This window comes from Hippichthys cyanospilos, chromosome 2 (genome assembly GCF_059441005.1).
Source record: "Hippichthys cyanospilos isolate Australia breed blue-spotted pipefish chromosome 2, RoL_Hcya_1.0, whole genome shotgun sequence".
NCBI classification, from domain to species: Eukaryota; Metazoa; Chordata; class Actinopteri; order Syngnathiformes; family Syngnathidae; genus Hippichthys; species Hippichthys cyanospilos.
In genome coordinates, this window is record NC_142370.1 from 6,176,563 (window position 1) to 6,194,936 (window position 18,374).

The following is an 18,374-nucleotide window of genomic DNA, read 5'->3' on the forward strand; positions in this document are numbered from 1 at the left end:
ACAGTTTGTGACTTTTTGCCTAACAGCATAAACAATGGATCACCATGCTGTGAAGCTAAGTTATAAAGGGATTAAAATACAAAACAAAAAGAAAAACAAAAGCTACCTGGTGCAGGCACCGTGTTGGTGACCCCTGTTTTAAACCATCAAAAATACAGACATGCCTTGAGATACATGTTTCATTTGTTCTTTGACAATGCCTGTAACTCGTAACACTTGTATCTCAAATCATCTATAACCACATGATGGAAAATGCCATTCATTTGTTCCAGCTGTTCCCACAAAATAAATGTTATGATGTTGTTATTTTACCAAGGATTAAAATCACTCTATTTTATTATAATTGGTTAAAAACAAATGAAATGCTTTGAGCAATTTGTGCATCATGATTTAACTCTGTGATCCAATTCAGAGTGCTGCTTCTTCTGGTGTGACGAGCCACCACGAGGTAGTTTTGCATAGTGCTGTCGGACAGACACAAGCAAAAAAGAATAAGACTTCTTCTACTCCTACATTAAGTTGCTATAATTGGTGGTTTTTAATAAGGGACAAAAATATATGTGATTATTGCATGTTATCTGTCTACATGTGCTGTAAAAATCTATTACTTAAAGCACAGCTGTGAAACTCTGCTTCTTTAGGCCACTATCACGTCTGTTTTACAGGTTTCCCTGCTTCAACACACCTGATTCAAATGATCAGGATCGTTAACAGGCTCATGGATAGCTTGCTGATAAACTGATAGTTTGAAACAGGTGTGCTGAACGGAAACATCTCAACCATGCAGGATAGTAGCCCTTGAGGACCAGAATTTGACACCTGCGACTTAAAGAGGTTTGAAACCACCACTGCAAATGCTAACTGGGAGCATGTCAATGGGAATTTACACTTTGCATTAGAACTGGATGCAACTTTTTTTGTAATGCTTTTTTCAGAATTTGCCAAATTGGAGGTTTTTGTGAAGTGAGTTAAATTGATTTGACTGCCAACAAACAGATCGTAGGTAAAAAAAAAATAAATAAAAAAATCCACAACTCGGGTAACCTGTATCTTGATGCACATGTAAAAATGTGTAAAAAGAAAAAAAAATGTATGCAGATTTAGATTTTAAGAGAAACGAGTGCATCACGTGCAGAAATATAAGATGCACTGCATTTCATTTGACCAGCAGTTTCATCAGATACCTGAGAACTACTCAGCAGCTTGTCACACGGACGGATTGTTTTACCCTCACACATACTGTACAGTATAAAGAAGCATTTTCTAAATGTTTGTATATTTTTTTGTTTATTTGCAGCCTGAAGTACCTTGTATTTCTGCAGTTTTCTGCCACTGTTTGCCCTGCTGTTGGAGATCCCGCTGGAGCTCATCGATCTCACGCTCGTATTTGCTGGCAGTTTGACGCCATTTGTCCAAATCTTTGGAGACGGTTGCCAGGTTCACTTCAATCGCGCTGACCTCACGGTCCCGCTCAGCGGAAGCTGCCTCCAGGATGCGTTTTAGTGAGTTCACTTCGTCACGTGAACTTTGTAGCTCGTCACGTAAACGAGAGGAGACGCCTGTCTGCTCTCTGAGGACATCCATTTCATCTTGGAGTTGCCGCAGTTGGCCTGTTCAAAGTAAGCGCATTGTACTGTATACATTAGTGGGGGTCAAATTTTTAAAGTGCGATTATTATAAAGTATAATTTAGTTGCTTAATATGACTGCCACAACAGCTACCATGTAACAGGTGGCTCCTTGTATATATACCTTGAAGAAGTTTGATCTGTTTTTCTGATTCATCAGCTTGTTGTTTCTTGTCTTTTCTCTCTTTATTGAGAATACCTATAAAATAAAACATCATACTTTATGATGGTCTCTGTCTACTTGGGTAAGCACACTGGCAAAGATTAGGATATTTATTTTGCACCGTTTTTACCTTCTAGCTCCATGCATTTGTGCCTTTCTGTGTTGGCCCTATCCTGAGCCTTTCCAAGTTCCTCATTCAAGCGCTGAATTGTTTTTTCATACTCGCTTGAGGAGCCCATGTTTGACCTGGTGAGATCATCTGAGAATGCGATAAAGAAAAATGTTATTGTAAAATCAAAAGGGATTTTCTTAGCAAGTGAGTGAATGGGCTGCAAATGTAAAGGTTCCTATCTTCCCACAGAGGCTGTGGAATGTTGAGGCCGGACAGTTGTCCCTGTCAAAACGAGGAATCAATGATGGTGTTCAGTGTCGACATAAAAATAGAAGAGCAACTTCAAGTCATTCCATGGTAAATCTGCTTCAGTCCCAAATATTTAACTAGGGCTGACACGAGTTGATTTCCCAAGATATTAAAACTGGCCTATTACATAAGTTAATTGTGAGCCCAGAAAAGAGTGTGCATTTCCTATCCGATCAGTCTTTGAAAATTGTCTACAAGCGCTGTCTTTGGCACTACTACACCAGCTAACAGCAATAAAACATCATCACCGGTAAAAAGGATCGGTCTGACTGAGGCTGCCAAAGGCCTGTTATGCTTCGTGTTGGGTGAAAACAAGTTCATCCAATACTTGGTGGTTTTCACTTCCCTGTGAATATCTCGATCCACTAATCTGTGGTGCTAGAAAAAGAGATGACCTCATCTTGGGCCGAGCATTTGGCAAAGGAGAAAAACGAGTCACAACATTTGAAAGCATGTGCACCATAAAAGGACGCAACCAATGAGTGTAATGCAGCATTTGCCACAGAGGCTCGCCGCTCTGCATGCCTCTCTCGCATGGCTGTCTTAATGTACTGTCTATATCCACCTACAAACACATTCACTGGGGATGGCACCAATAAATCCAAGGCAATGAAGTGACTACTGGAGCCTGGTGGCACCCTCTGACTCCAGCACATGACCACCCTGCCGACTGCCAGACAAAGACCGAGCGAGCTGTGTTTTGTTCAATCTGTTTGTGTTTCCACATGCATGCATATTTATGAGTGAGAAAGTGAGTGGGCTCCCTGTTAATAGGGTGGTCTTTGTCAAGTTGAGAGAAAATTGAATTTAAAAAAAAAGGAGAAACACAAAAGGGTTTCTACCACAATATCTTTAGCGGCCGTGACACATCATGGCTTGAGTGTCACACATCCGAGCGTTAATGGGATTAGAATGTATAAAAATACCTCTTGGCGAGATGGGATACTGAGCGTCATGCTGCGTGTTGACAAAAAAAAGTAGGGGAATTTCTTTTTTTAGCTCAACTGCTGAAGGCAAAAGTCATGATGGCCCAGCTAACCTTCAACGATTTCAACCCCAATGAATGAGACAGTCTGTCTTCGACGTGGCTGCACTGAGCACATACAGGCAAAACGTACAGTATCTCTTGATGATGCAGCTAATAAAATCATCTATGGTTGCACAAATGGGCAGTGGCAGAGTCTTAAGACTGATCTCAGAATGACTGAAACACTGCAGTGGGGATGCCACAAATGTTCTCTATGTTGTGCAGTGAAGCATGGAAAACTGAGTACAATCCTCATCCAAAATGAAGTCACTCGTGAATCTTCTTGAAAGTGATGAAATAATATCACACCAAGATTGCATTCCATTTCATTTTAAATGTCACTGGTTGTTCTACTGAAATGTTCTCTGGTCAAGGAGGTACGTACTTCTAATAGGTTGTTGAGAGAGGAAACACTAACAAGAACATCAGCTTGTTGAGCCATGCAACTGCCTTGAATTATAGGTTAGACACTTTAGTATGACTCATGAATTTTTCTACACGTTGTCTGATTGATCAGCGGTCGGAACCGCATAGAGGCATGGGAGACCAAAACGATGAAACCTAATTCATGTCCCTCCAAAAATAGAAATACATTCTGAGTTACCTTTAATCAGGGATATATTGTTCAGTGGATCACTTAGCTCCTTAGCTTCCATAATCTGTAAAGAAGTATTATTACATATTATAATGACGTAAAATGCAAACAGAAAAAATAAAGTACGTTTTCTTGTTAAATATGTGAAATACAACAACAGTAAATACAACAGTTGATTTCGTGAAAAATAACACGGAGTATACTATACAAATCACATTAAACATGCAGAAGAAAAAGTCTCAACTGTCAAATTTAGCTGAAACAGTTACCTCAATTAATCCAGGCCCTAGAGTTGTGGATTGTACTGTGGTCACAGCAGTCCTTGACATGAAGAACTCTTCTCTAACTATCAGATTTTTTCAGATGCTCAACGGAATAGTCCAAGAAGGGAAAGGAGGGGGGTGGGGGGTGCCTGCACATGACACTGAGTGTCATATCTACTCAATAGTGCCACAATAAGACAAAAATCCACTCCAATCCGAAAACAAAAAAGATTTTAAGTCTGTTTGAAGTGCAAAACCACGTGCTTTGTAAAACAAGTAAATATAATTAAAACCGGACCTCCCTCTATTTCGTAGTTGCATTGGCCTGCCCCGCCACACTAGGTCATGCATCTGAGTCTCGGCATCACGGAAGCTGCAGCTGCATACTGACACTGAGAGGTTTTGTTTAGAATGCTGCTCTTTCGCCTGCCGGTACTGATGTAACACTCAAAACATGGACTACTGCTCTCCGTTTTGCCTTCAAAACAAAATTATTAAAGCGGTCATAACAGAAAAGCTGGAGATGGCAGTTTGTTCTGGTATGGGTCATTAAAACACAGGATCGCGGGTATCTATGAAGGAACAAGATTATGGGTGATATACCGTACAATTTGAAGTTAATTGTTTGTCTTCAGACTAACTGAGGGAAGTTTAGTGCCATACATAGCAACGTTTGACAAACATGCGCTGTTCTATTTATGTAGGCACTAAATAATGCAGGTTTCTTCTATGCCAACAACATATTGTGACAGGCAGAACATTTAAGCATTCTTCGACTAGATCATAGGTGTCGGAACTCCAGTCCTCGAGGGCCGGCATCCTGCATGTTTTCCAGTTTTCTTTCCCCAACACACCTGATTCAAATGAATAGCTCATTAGCAGGCTCTGCAAGAGCTTTAAAATGATCCCAATCATTTGAATCAGGTGTTTTTGAGGGAAAAGATTTGAAAACATGTAGGATACCGGCCCTCGAGGACTGGAGTTCGACACCTTTGGACTAGATTGTGTTAGGTACCGAATTAACCAGTGTATGTGGTTTATGTCTTGGTGATGATAACCATGACGAGTAGAACTAATTGCGAGATGTATGAGGTTTAGGCCCTTAGGAATGACTTAAAGGCAAGATCCCCCCACCCCCCCCCCCCATTTAAAAAAAAAAAAAAAAAAAAAATATATATATATATATATATATATATATATATATATATATATATATATATATATATATATATATATATATATATTTGTTAAAACTGTCAGTAACTATAATCTTTGGAGAAAAAAAAAGTCCTTCATCTACCACCACTTTTGGCCTTGTTTAGATTGCCAACCAAAATCCGACTTTTTGACCATTGAGATTGAAACAGGACGGAGTTTCATGTCAGATCTTGAAAGCATGTGTCTCAATTTGAACAGCTCCAAACATACAGACTGAATTTGACTGTTGGTGACATCACTCTAAGTCAGTCAAGCATGCATGCTTTGAGTTGTAGCATGGTAGCCATCTAATAGTACTACGCTTGTTTTTATTAAAGATGTAAAGAATCCACTATTGTGTGGAGTTTTTTTTTCTTACCAGCAAAAGAAAAGCAAGCACAGTACACACTCACACTTGGCAGTAGACTTGAGGTGAGGTCAATGACCACTTTCACACTATGAACTCAAATACAGTGGTTCTCAAACTTTTTTCTGTGATGTACCCCCTGTGAAATATTTTCCAGCCAAGTACCCAGTGCAAAGCATTTTTGGATAAAACAAAACAAAAAAAAATAAAGAAAGAAAGAAGAAAACATGCCATCAAGTGTCTGATTTATTAGAACATTTCAAACTTAATTTGTATTGGTACACAAAAAATAATCAACATAAATTGTCCTCTTTGGATCATAGAAGAGATCTGTTATAAAAAAAAAGAAAAAGAAATAACTATTATTATATATTTGTCCACAAAAAATAATCAGCATAATTTGTCAGACCTGTTCCCAAAATAAATAATTATGAATAAATATTTGTCCACAGAAAAATATTAAACATAAAGTGTCTACTTTTTGGGTTAGAGTAGAGATCTGTTCACAAAAATAAATCATTAACCTAATTATTGATAAATATTTGTCCACAAGGAAATAATCAAAATAAAGTGTCAGAGCTGTTTTCAAAAAGAAATAATAATACACAAATATGCGTCCACATAAAAATACTCAATTCAAAGTGTCCTTTTTTGGGATCACAGTAGAGATTTGTTCACAAAAATAAATCATGAGGTTGACAGGTAATGTGAGGTGGCACGAGACAAGCTGGGTCAAACCATTCTAGTATGGGGGAGAATCTGGGTTTTTAAAATAATTAAATTGAATAACCTACTAATCTAAAATTGGTTTTATGAACATTTTATCACTTCAATAATTATTTTTAAAGGATTGAAGTTCCTTCAAGCATCCGCAGGGGTACCCCCACTGACCTAATGCATTAGCAAAGTACCTTCAAAGCACCAAAAAGTAATGACATGTACAGCACATTGAAGAGGGGGGGGTGGAAATGTTCTCATTTATTTGACGAACCAAAATCAGAACAGCTGTACGTGAACTCAGGTTGTAGGGGTGAGTAATCCATTTTTTACGAGGTTAACTTTATAAGCACACCATCAGTGCCACAGTAGCCGCTCCCATAAGGGACATGGTGCAAAAGTGCGTCAAATAGTAAAGTATGGAAACAGTTCGAGCACGAGCTGCTGATTGAAAAATAATCAAATGAATGGGAGTGGCGGTAACAAAAACACCCAATCTAAGAGAAGAGAACGGCCTGGAAATTGAAGCGAATTTTTCAAACGTGCCCCTCGTTGTTATTGCTGCTGTTGCAATTATGCAACGTCCAACGTTACACATGCTGTCCAACACCCCATTTTCAGTGGCTTTGCTAAACCAACCACCCGTCGGGTGGGTTAATAATGGGGCCCAGTCTGAACAGGGCCAGTTCGGATTTGGACACTAACTGAAGCTAGGTTCACACCTAGCCTGAAGTGACCCAATTCAGATTTTTTTTGTCTCTGTCAGACCTGTAGCTGAACTTTTGATGGCAGTGTGAACAATCAAGATCCAATTTTTTCAATGGTTATGTAGTACTAAATCTGATACGTATAAGATCTTGTGACATGCGACTTCAGCCTGAAAGGTAGGTGACATTCATTGTAATAATTCGAAAATGTGAACGACCTCACAAAAACATCGGATTCCACAAAAAAAAAATCTGAAGTGAATATTAAGTTCTGCAGTGTGACCCTAACCTAAAAAGAGTAGGCACAGTCAGACCCAAAAATTAAATTTGAGGAGGAATCCGACTGGAATCACATATGGCAGCCTTGTACTGTATCTATATTTGAGGGAAAAAAAACAACAACCAATCACTAACAAAAGGAGGTGGGTCTATTACTGAAGGCAGACCTAGTCAACTCTTGTTTGCAGTTTTTGCACAGCAAACTCCTCTTCTTCAAAACTACCTTTCCTTGTTTTTGTTTTTTTTTCTTTCCAGTAACATGTGAAATGACAAATTCTTCATTAAAAAAACAGACCACAAAGCTCAATATGTGTTTTTATGATGCCTGTTGGCTAACAGACTTCGGACATACTTTGTCCTATCAATAAAGCAAAATTAGAAACACTAAAACGCCCAGCAGCATGCATTGGACTTTAACGTTTCCATGTTATATTATCAAGTTTAATTATTCATCAGAAATGTACATATGACACTGAATGGAAAAGACAGAGGTGTAGTTCATGAGTTTGGCAATTTTAGCTGTCAGCAAAAACAATCACACCTTGCAAAATAGACGGGGATTACCTTCATTTACAAGATAAATAGGTTACTGTGAAGTACGAGCTTAACTGATATCTGCGCCACAGTAGCAGCTTCTCTGTTGAAAGTAAAACCTACCATTGCAGTGGTACCGTTTAAGATGACTGGTGCATATTTAAAAGAGGACTCAAAGCGTGAAATGCGGAACCACAGGGACAAAGCAATGTCAGAGGTTGCATGGTGATATGTCATTAGAATTCAGAAACCTTGCTCTGACTTGGACAAGATCCTCATGAAATAGAGATTCAGGATGAGATGTTACTAATCATTGACATAGGTCGGTCAATGATCAACTACTCCAGCCTTCCGTATTTTCAGGGGATTTGCACATACTGCTTGATTTCTCAGTGAGGCAAAACCTACCTCCTCTTTTAAAGAATATGATTACTCAGAAGAACAGAAAATGAGCTTCCGTTTGCATCAAATAATGATACAACATTACTGTGTAGACATTAAATGAATACAGAGGGCTCTTTTATCCGTCAACAAAAACCCACTGACGAGAAGTTTATATACCATCATGTAAAGAGTAAATAATTCTCCTCTCCTCTCCTCCACTTTACTCTACTCTACTCTATTCTACTCTACCGGACAAATTTGGTTGCACTTATTCCAGTGCTGTAGTTTTAGGTTAGAGTTTTTATCCAATCAGAATACAGCTAACTTGTGTCACCATGCTGTATGAAATCTGCCCAAGGCCTTCACAATCAACAGTGGGGGTCTGTGCACTATAAGTGAAGGGGCACATATAGTTAATAGACAGTTGAGGTAGCCAATAAGATCACGAGTTGAGGACAGTCAGGACAGCTTGAAGGCCTCATGTTGAACGCGCCCTGTGATTGGATGGTTGGATGGGAGGCAGCGCTATGCAGAGCAACCAAGCTACACGTTGATTTGCTTCATCGGCGTAGATACACTTGAGCCAGAGCTGGGGACCTTTAGCAGAAAATTCAAATTTATCTACTTGCTTCTTTAACCCACAATGGCCGCAGCTGAGGAAAAGGTCAACCAAGTCATTGAAGTCTTCTAGAGGAAAGAAAGAAGAATGCATTTTGTGTTGAAATAAGTGTTTTGGGAGAGAGACATTTTGGTGAGTGCAAGTATTGTATCTATTTAATTTTAATGTTTTTGTAATTTTATTTCGCTTATATTAGATTAATGGATATCAAGTATCACGTGTAGTCTTTGATGTCAAGTTTTGCGATGCGGGTTTATTGATGTTGAGATTCTCCATAAAATAGCCCATCTAGTACACCATTAAGTTGATGCAACGGCCAATAATGCATACGTGTGATTGCCAGGGATGCCAGGGAGGACATCGCTGAAGGTCCAAGCGTGGAATGCATGGGGCGCCACGTGCTATATTCTTCTTTATCTTTACTGTCAGACACCAAGTTCGACAAAAGAAAAACAAAACAACGTGGCATCACAAACCTACACAGGGGCCACTAACCTTTTAGTAGGCCTTTAAGAAGGCCTTACGTGAAGACCCTGATCATGCTATTGAGTTCTCGCAACAATCAAGAAACACCTGTAGTAAATATGTAAATCAAGTGTAATATGAATATATGCATAATCGCAATATTCACAATGTTCTATCACTTGTAAAGTATTTGCAGAACAGTTCTGCGTGCTACTCATGTGATCCTCGCGAGCTACCCGCTGGTGACCCCCGCTCTACAGAATCATAACCTACAGTACACAGCATCATAAACTTACCTCCGAACAACAGTTCAGAATGAGTAGTCAACAAAACAGACTAAATGGGGCCAGGTTAGCGAGGTGTGAAGCGGGTGAAAGTATTGATAAACTGGCCGTTAGCCCGAACGGCGATTACTCGACAGTGGGCGGCCGGGCAGGCGGCGTCTTCCTGCCAGAGCTCAGTTAGCGTGACTTCACTCCGGGGGCGGTCGCTCGCTCGCTCGCTGGCTGGCTCAGGAGCGTCATTGAAAGTATTTGCGGTGGGTGTTGCCTTTTACGCGTCAAGCTAACCGCAGTGAACACTTTACTCTTATGAGTTAAAGCGGCGCTAATGCCTACTTAGCGCCAGCGCTGATCTTTAGGAACAAGGTGGGAGCGTAATCGTTACGGCTTGGGAAAAGAAAAAAGAAAAAGCTGCCCTACTCGATTACAACTGCTTGCGCCGTTACTCCCCCGATGACTTCCTCGTTTTCAGCTTGGTTTTGGAATGAGAGATTTTGGCTTCCCGAAAATGTTTCCTGGGCGGATCTGGAGCATCCACCACCTGGCGTGGAGTACCCTCGAGTGGGCGACATACTCTACGCGCTTCCGCTGGCCGTCGGGGTTTTCATGCTGAGGATCCTGTTCGAAAGGTAAATCCCGACGAGTGTTTGGTTGCCTCCCTCTTACGCTTTCGTTCTTCTGTCGAGGGCTTCATATGTTGCCCATTTAATCACACGCAACCGTCTCTCCCAACACTCATCGTTTGTGAACGCAGAGCTAAATTACAAGTCTATATTTAGATACGCGAGTGGGACGATTCAGGACAAGGTCGATTTTATCAACAGAAAATCCAATCGAGTAATGCTTCAATCACGTGGTTCACTCGGGCGTCTCAGATGAAACTTTGTGTGTCTCTTTTAGTTTGACTGTCGCATGCAATGATTCGGAATCCCAACGCCTGTTGAACGTTAACTCGAAAACAAGGGTCGTTTTCCTTCCTGGGCATTTGAGTTGAATTTGCTCGTTCTACTCAGCAAATGGTCAGGCCCAAACCATCGCTGCGCTTTTCCCAAATCCGTTTTTTTTTTTTTCCACGTCGGGAGAAACTATTTCAGATAATCGGGATGGGCATAAACGTGCGGTATAGACACTGGTCAGTTGAAGCAGATTATCTTGTGACATCTATTTGGTGTGGGGAGACCCTCCCGTCGCTGTCTCGTGGTCACGTGACATGTCATCAGGCACCGTTTGGACTAGGTGCCACATTCCCTGGTATTTCTTGTTTCCCGTGTCTCCCTGAAAGCCTCGTTTATGGTTTCCTTGGAGCAATTCTTTTTCCCTGGTTTAAATGTGACATCCAACAGTTTATGTCTGTGACTGGGTTAAAAGTTCATCTATTACCATACCAAGGGGTTAACTCCTGACTGATTCTTGCCCTGTCTGAATGTCTGGTTTAACTATGTCATTCCTGTGTCCCTTCCCCCACTTTTGTCTTTTTTTTTTTTTTTTTTTTGCCTGACTGTGTATACAGGCTAGTGGCCAAGCCCTGTGCCCACATACTTCAGATTCAAGCGGGAGTGCATCGACAAGCCCAGCCCAATGCTGTTCTGGAGAGGGTGTATCTGTCCAAAACGGTACAAGTTTGGTCCTTTGTTTACCCCATTATTCGCCAAACATCTGTGTTACACCATGGCAGATGTAATGATATGATATTGGGGCGCGCCGGGCCCGCCGGCCGAGACTCGGCAGTTTTACAACCTGTAGCGTAGAGATGACCAAAAGCAGGTAATTCCTGTCTTTGTTGTCTTCACTAGTGTCCGGATTCAAAGCAACTGCAGGGGCTTTGCAAGCAACTGGATTGGGATGTGCGGAAAATACAGAGATGGTTTCGAATCCGCCGCAACCAAGACAAGCCAAGCATGCAGACAAAGTTCTGCGAGAGCATGTATGTTTTGAAAAAATGTGTACACGTTCATCAACAGCAAATGAAAAATGTTGTCTTGTACCTTTTTCGTTTACTTCAGGTGGCGGTTCACATTTTACTTGGGGATTTTTATTTATGCCATTCGCCACTTATGGGGGGTAAGTGAAATGGTTATCAAGCCCATTTTTTGTTGCTTAAACCCTAATTATTGTGTTTCTCTTAGTCGCCATGGATGTGGGATACGAGACAATGCTGGGACAACTATCCATTTCAGGTTCTAATTCAGTACTTTTACAGTACATTTCACGGGCTGGTATTATGAGGTCATTCAGGGTTGTTTCCACTCTACTGCTAACGTTAAAGGTCTTTTTGTGTTACCCACCATCTTCTAGCATCAGAGCCATCAGCAATTCAATCACTATGTGGCTGAGCTGGCGTTCTACTGGTCTCTGATGTTTTCCCAATTCACAGACATCAAACGTAAGGTGAGCCCGCATGGGTACAAAAAAATAAAAACCTCCCTATCGACCATTCTTTCTTCCATCTCACATATATAAGCCCCTGTCACCTTTGTGTTGGTATTCATCATTACCGGAGTGTTTTTGGATTTGCTGATGACTGATTTTCTGGTAAAACAGGTTGGGCAATGAAACAGTGCATTATCACATTGTAGATTCACATTTGCTTTTCATTGGCCCTTAAGCAGAGGTGGGTAATAATGAGCTACACCTAGTCAGTTAAATTTACTCATCTAGCTTGTTGGATAATTTGTATTTGTTAGAGTAGTTCTAATGCAGAAAATGTTTTCACGTGTATTGTTGATATCAAGTAAAACCACCTTTTCACTGAGCTGCATTTTGCTGGCTCTTTGTATTTTTATCTACAAATATTTATTTTGCTTGTGCTTTCCCTTTTGGTTTGTCGGAGCTGTGTCACGTGACTGTTTAACCAATTCTTTGCACATACAGTACAAGTGACTATTCACTGTTTTTGACCAATTGAATGGAGGCAGAGAATCACATGACAGCTCACAGTTTCTGCGGTGCCTCGGACAAAAACTAACTTTTCGTATTGACTTATCTGTGTAAAACATGACGGCGGTCTCTAGCTACTTTCTCAGAGAGCCTATGAAAAACCAGGACACCGCAACACAAATAAGTAGTGTAGGCCGTGTAGTAAACAGACGGATATACTACGAATACATAAAAAAAAAAAAAAAAAAAAAAAATCTCATGATCTGCGTCTTTCTAAAAACTCACTGTCTAAGTCTACAAGAAATCGATGCAACTTGAGAAACGTACAAAAGGTTGCTGTGTTAGCCAAATGGTATAAACAGGTCAATCATAGCCTCAGTTTTGTCTGATCTATTCAGACTTGAGTGCTTTCTCTCCCTATCTCGCTGTTCCTTGCAGTTAAGAAGCATGTATACATTCAAAAGGAGGAGGGGGAAAAAGAGACATCCATAATTTACAGCACTCAAGATTAGGCAAAACTCATTTTGTTTTTGAATGATGAAACCGATGTCAGCGTCGTTGATTCATGTGGGTGAATCCACCTGTCTAATTTCAATGTAATCACATTTTACATCATTATATGAACAGTTATGTCTGTTGTCAGCCAACCATGGTGTTTATCATGTGTACGCAAAACAAGTTCATTTAAAAACAGCTGAAATTGACCAGTTTGATTTTATAACCAAAACAGTTTTTCCACACTATAAGGCTCACCTAAAAGCCTTCAATTTTCTCCAACGCCTTATAATCCGATGCGCCTTATACAGCGCATAAACTGTGAGTTTTCATTTTTGGAGGACAAAAAAATGAAATAACTTTATCGCCATGTAACTTTAATTTTTACCTCCGCATTTTAGTTATAAATGTATTTTTTACATTTAAATTTTTTATAACACCCTGTTTGAAAAAATTCATATGTTATATATGCTCCAATTTTGAAGCAATATAAATGGAGACAAGGTACAAAAGGTGAACATTTTTGTAAAAAAAAAAAAAAAAAAAAAGAGCGCAATTTTGTCAAATCCAGAAACTGTTTTTAGATCAATAAAACGACATATTTTAAGGTTATTGGTTGCAGTTTGACTAAAAAGTTTAAGTTTATTATTTAATTTAATCATAATTATTCTCTTTTAAACTCTTGATTCGTCTTGGCATTGATCTCCATAGTCTTTGTGTAATCAACATGTATTTTTTCCCATTCTTCAGATAGAATTTTTCACAAATAATCTTTATTCTTAATTTCTGATTGTCTATTAATAAAGTTTGACTGATTTATCTGATTTTTTTTTTTTTTTTGACATTCCCTTTAGCGCAGCTACATCTAGTGGATGCATAAAACAAACCCAGCCACAACTGTAGCTTCTATATGCTTTATAATGCGGTGCGACTTATATATGAAAAGAGTTTTAAAATAGGCCATTCATTGGAGGTGGGTCTTATGATCCAGTGCGCTTTACAGTGCTGAAAATACGGTATATGAATTTGCATATTACTATTTAACACTGTCAATTTGACATTCATGCCTTATTTAAAAAAAACACTCACCAGTAACTCAGTACTTGAGGTTTTTTTTCTTTTACATTCAAGTAAACATTTGGAGGAGTATGTCATTTTTACTTGAGTCGTTATTCTAAAGGAACAGTACTGTTACTTGAGTACATAAAACATGTGGGTATATTCTACCCACCTCTGCTCTAATCCATGAATTTTGTAATCATCACACTTGTTTGATTTCATGTGCTTTCCGCATTTGCAGGAAATGTTTGTGTTGTTGTCGTTTTAACATAATACAAAGTGATCCTCCCCTTTCTTTTCATTTCATCAATGTCAGGATTTCTTCATCATGCTTGTCCATCACCTGGCCACCATTGTCCTTATTACGTTCTCCTATGCCAACAACATGTTAAGAGCTGGCACTCTGGTCATGTGTGTGCATGATGCATCTGACATCTTTCTTGAGGTAAAGGCACCTCATTGCACTTGTCAAACATTTTTGTCCCAACACAGGATGGTTTCCACATATCAGACAACCTTAGTGACAGTCTGACAAAAAAAAAAAAAAAGGTCTCAAGTCATAAAGTAAAACATCCGGCAACTCTATATTGTCAAAACTACCTGTACAAAGCTGCATCGATACTCGAATATTGCAACTTTGGTTGTTGCTTCCTGTGCACACATTTGATGCACCTACTAGCATAAGGATCACCTCCCCCTCCGTTGTCAAGTCACTGCATCTGACACGTCAAGGATTGTTGTCCTTAAAACTACTGCACCAGTTTTTTTCTTGTATTTTTCTCCTTTTTTTTCTCTGATTACTTTTTTTAGTTACTTGTTCTTCATTTGAAAAGTCCATACAACTCAGTCAGTCAGTCAGTCATCTGTCTGGCCTTTACCTGTCAACGTGATTGTTGAATTTGTGCACTCACAGTACTACTGTGTATATATACAGTAACAGTATTTTTTTAGTTTAAGTTAATCCTAATGTTTCTGAGTATATTTCAGCTGTAACAAACGGTATCTTTTCCTGCTGGGCGTATACTTTTTGAATGTACTTTTGTGTTTAACAAGAAATTGCTTTTTTTTTCTCACACAGGCAGCCAAGCTTGCCAACTATGCCAAATATCAGCGGTTATGTGACGGCCTGTTTGTGGTATTCAGCATCAGCTTTTTCATCGCTCGACTTGTCATCTTTCCTTTCTGGTGAGACAAACAGTTTTCCTTTTGTGAGTTTTTTTTTTTTAACATATAAATGTTCCCTCCCCCCTTACACACACACACACACACAATCTTGATTAATAATACTGTACAAGTTAATTAAAAACTGTACTCATTTCTTGCAGGATTATTCATAGCGTTCTGATTGAGAGCTGGGAGATTGCTGGTCCATATCAGGCCTGGTGGCTGTTTAATGGATTACTTTTTGTGCTGCAGACTCTTCACGTTATCTGGTTCTACCTCATTGCACGCATTGCAATTAAAGCCATATTTAAGGGAAAGGTAAGTTGGGCTCATGGCTACAACCATATATTTTCAATGTGATGTGAATCACATATTGCAAATAAAATGTCTATACACTGTTAGAATCCAAACAATACCACATACAGAGACTATACCGTATACTGTATATACACAGTACGTCTACTAAATTTAGCAAAACACGGTGCAATGATTAATTGAAATTAAGCTGAGTCATAATTATTTTTGATAATTATTTTGATCATTTGGGGGTGGCACCGTTTCAGGTTTGCTAGCTTGTCCGCCTCACATGCTTAAGTCGTGGGTTCCCTTCTGGCTTTCTTATGTTGAGTTTGCATGTTCTCCCTGTGCCCATGTTTTTTTTTTTTGGGGGGGGGGGGGGCAGTCTGGTTTCTTTCCGCATTCCAAAAACATGCATGGTATATTGGATCATCAAAATTGTCCTTAGGTCTAATTGTGGAATAGCTGTTGTATTTATGGCCCTGCAATTCAGTGGCAACTTTTTCCATTGCTCTAAGAGAGTTGGGATAACAAAGACCAACAGCTGCACTGTCCATTTGAAATCTTGTCCTGTTTTTTTTTTTTTTAATAAAGTGATGGACATTTAAACATGTTTTTAAAATGATTCATCGATAATTTCAATTTTTATTAGTTATAAAAGCAGCTTAATGTTGAAAAATCACACAGTCTGATATCTAATCAGTCATTTCTTTTTATATTGTGAATATAAGAGATATATCTCCATGAATTAGCTCTGCACTAGTTTGCCGTGTTGTAAGTGTTCCTGTCTTACGCGTCATTCATGTGCTTCACATCATTCTTACACGTTTTTTTGAACGAATTATAAAAAATGCTCATCATCCACATATAGTACCTGCTAGTGATGACCTCCATTGCCTTTTGGCTTTGTTTTTGAATTTGTTGTGTTTCAGGTGGCAAAGGATGACCGCAGCGACATAGAGAGCAGCTCAGATGAGGAGATTCATTCCAACAGCGGTAAACACCCAAATCAGACAAGTGGCCCCACCAGTAACCTCAATGGTGAAAAGTATGACCACTAAGGACAAAGTGTGGATATTTAGTTGTGCGGATTTGTCCACCATTGTGCCTTTGCAATTCACCATGTCACTTTGACCCTCATAGAAGATAACCAAAGAAAAGACTGTGTGCGGGATACAGCAGATCCTCTTCACACTTTGTGATGTTTACACCTGCTTCATGCTTGCAAAAGTGACCAGAATTTTTTTTGAGCAAACAAGACTAGATTGCCTTTTCGCTGTGTGTGTGTGTGCGTGTGTGTGTGCGTGTGTAGGTGTGCTTGTGTGTTTGTATATCTGTGTGTATGCGTGCGTATGTGCGTGCGCGTTATAATGTCAGACATCGCAAAACAGATCAACAGAGCTGTCAATACCATTTCATAAGATGAATTACATTTTATTATGGATTGTACCTTTTTTTTTACAACTAGAAAACCAATCTCAGAATCTACCATGCTTAAAACACTTAAGAATTTCCAAATACAACATACATTTTCTTAATAAAATACTCTTGTACCAAGCCAGACAAACAGGAATTATGTTGTAATTATTATGAATGTTTATGAATGCAGATGATCTTGATTTTCCAATTTCACCAAAACATTAAATACATTTTATGATCCATTAGTCATCTTTTTGTTTGGTACTATACAGACATTGCGATTTGGATGGCTTTTAAAGCGTTAACACAAGACTTTGCCACAGCAATCTGTCAAACCTGCCATTAAGAAGACCTTTAAAGTACCAAAGACAAATATACTTCAGTATATTGCATTGCACTGAGATATTTTAAGAAGTCATTCTTCTACTCCTTACATGTAGTATTTTATTGCTAATTTGTTCACATTTTAAAGTCTGTACGTTTTCACTTTTATTAACTACACCGGTTGAATTCTACTGTACACGTTTAACTGCTCTTGTATTGCGAATGTTTTGCCACGTCCTCGGCAGAAGGTCATGGATGTTTGGCAGAACAGCAGCGCCCCCTCCTGGCCTGAATTGTTTTGACAGGTTCAGTCGTGTCACGGAGTATGGGAGTCGGGAGGCGTCAAGGAACAACGATGTCAAATAAGCAAGCACATCTCCGCTCTGTTTTTCCGACAACTTTATACATGCCTTATTTAGGGGTAGGAAGAAGGAGAAAAACCTAGCCCTTGTTCTCCACAAAGGATTAAAATGCATGTTATTCTGTTGATTGTGGGTTATTAATATAGTGATACAGTATTTCCCAAACAAAAACCTACATATATTCAAAAACGTATGACCTTGGCAAGTACCGTATACTCATTTATCCACCATCTTGACTAATTATCCTCACGAGGGTAGCGGGCATGCTGGAATATTTCCCTGCAATCCTTGGGCAGTGGTTGGGATACATCCCGAAATGGTTGCAAGGCACACAGAAACGAGAAACCAGCCACAATCCTAATCATGTCTACGGACTATTTAGAGTGCTCAATAAACCTACCGCGCATGTAATTGGAACGTGGGAGGAAACCGGAGTACCTGAGAGAAACCCAAACAGGCACAGGGAGATCATGCAAGTTACACAGGAAGGCCGGGCACTGAGGCAAACCTGCAACCTTTGCCCTGTGAGGCAAGTGTGCTAAACCAGTCATCCCGCCTGACCAGTTTTTCAAAAAAATACAATCAAAACAAGTGTATCCCGATATACGTCCCTACGAACGATCTTATTTATAAACTTACCTAAAAATGTTAAAATATGGTTCAATGTTGATAATGGTTAACCTCCTAAGACCTGGACTCCGAAATGGCATGCAATTTGAATGTGTTCTGGC

The 18,374-nt window shown here is 39.5% G+C and overlaps 2 protein-coding genes and 1 long non-coding RNA gene across 9 annotated transcripts in view; 1 reads left to right on the plus strand and 2 right to left on the minus strand.

Annotated features, from left to right (window-relative positions):
* slmapb (sarcolemma associated protein b) overlaps nucleotides 1-4,222 on the minus strand; it is a 10,149-nt gene extending 5,927 nt beyond the window's left edge. For 3 of the 6 annotated variants that reach the window (XM_088408445.1, XM_088408443.1, XM_088408440.1), the window contains exons 1-5: nucleotides 4,103-4,221; nucleotides 3,843-3,897; nucleotides 1,921-2,049; nucleotides 1,752-1,826; nucleotides 1,308-1,610 (exon numbers count right to left, since the gene is read on the minus strand). In XM_088408445.1, coding sequence (XP_088264571.1) covers nucleotides 1,308-1,610; nucleotides 1,752-1,826; nucleotides 1,921-2,049; nucleotides 3,843-3,897; nucleotides 4,103-4,162 — 622 coding nt within the window. In that variant the 5' untranslated portion in view covers nucleotides 4,163-4,221. Of the gene's footprint in view, nucleotides 1-1,307; nucleotides 1,611-1,751; nucleotides 1,827-1,920; nucleotides 2,050-3,842; nucleotides 3,898-4,102 lie in introns of all 6 variants that reach the window. The other 3 variants (XM_088408439.1, XM_088408442.1, XM_088408444.1) reach the window with 2 other exon arrangements.
* A 3,444-nt stretch (nucleotides 4,223-7,666) lies between these two features.
* Nucleotides 7,667-10,369, minus strand: LOC148427019 (uncharacterized). The gene is made up of 2 exons (XR_015864880.1): nucleotides 9,662-10,369; nucleotides 7,667-8,968 (listed from the first exon to the last, which is right to left on the minus strand). It is a non-coding gene; the product is annotated as an uncharacterized LOC148427019 (long non-coding RNA).
* LOC148427020 (ceramide synthase 5-like) lies at nucleotides 9,844-17,199 on the plus strand. Of its 2 annotated transcripts, XM_088408580.1 has the most exons (10): nucleotides 9,847-10,275; nucleotides 11,157-11,259; nucleotides 11,440-11,570; nucleotides 11,650-11,707; nucleotides 11,773-11,823; nucleotides 11,942-12,034; nucleotides 14,394-14,522; nucleotides 15,156-15,262; nucleotides 15,403-15,559; nucleotides 16,471-17,199. In XM_088408580.1, the coding sequence occupies exons 1-10, from the start codon at nucleotides 10,100-10,102 to the stop codon at nucleotides 16,597-16,599; spliced, it is 1,134 nt and encodes a 377-aa protein (XP_088264706.1). In that variant the 5' UTR covers nucleotides 9,847-10,099; the 3' UTR covers nucleotides 16,600-17,199. The 2 variants fall into 2 exon arrangements, with proteins under 2 accessions (XP_088264707.1, XP_088264706.1); XM_088408581.1 differs by lacking the exon at nucleotides 14,394-14,522 and having other exon boundaries at nucleotides 9,844-10,275.
* Nucleotides 17,200-18,374: the final 1,175 nt, after the last annotated feature.

Coding starts and splice junctions, on each gene's coding strand:
- LOC148427020 (XM_088408580.1), top strand. CDS start 10,100: ATGACTTCCTCGTTTTCAGCTTGGTTTTGGAATGAGAGATTTTGGCTT. Junction 10,276..11,156: donor CTGAGGATCCTGTTCGAAAG/GTAAATCCCGAC, acceptor CTGTGTATACAG/GCTAGTGGCCAAGCCCTGTG. Junction 15,560..16,470: donor AAGCCATATTTAAGGGAAAG/GTAAGTTGGGCT, acceptor GTTGTGTTTCAG/GTGGCAAAGGATGACCGCAG.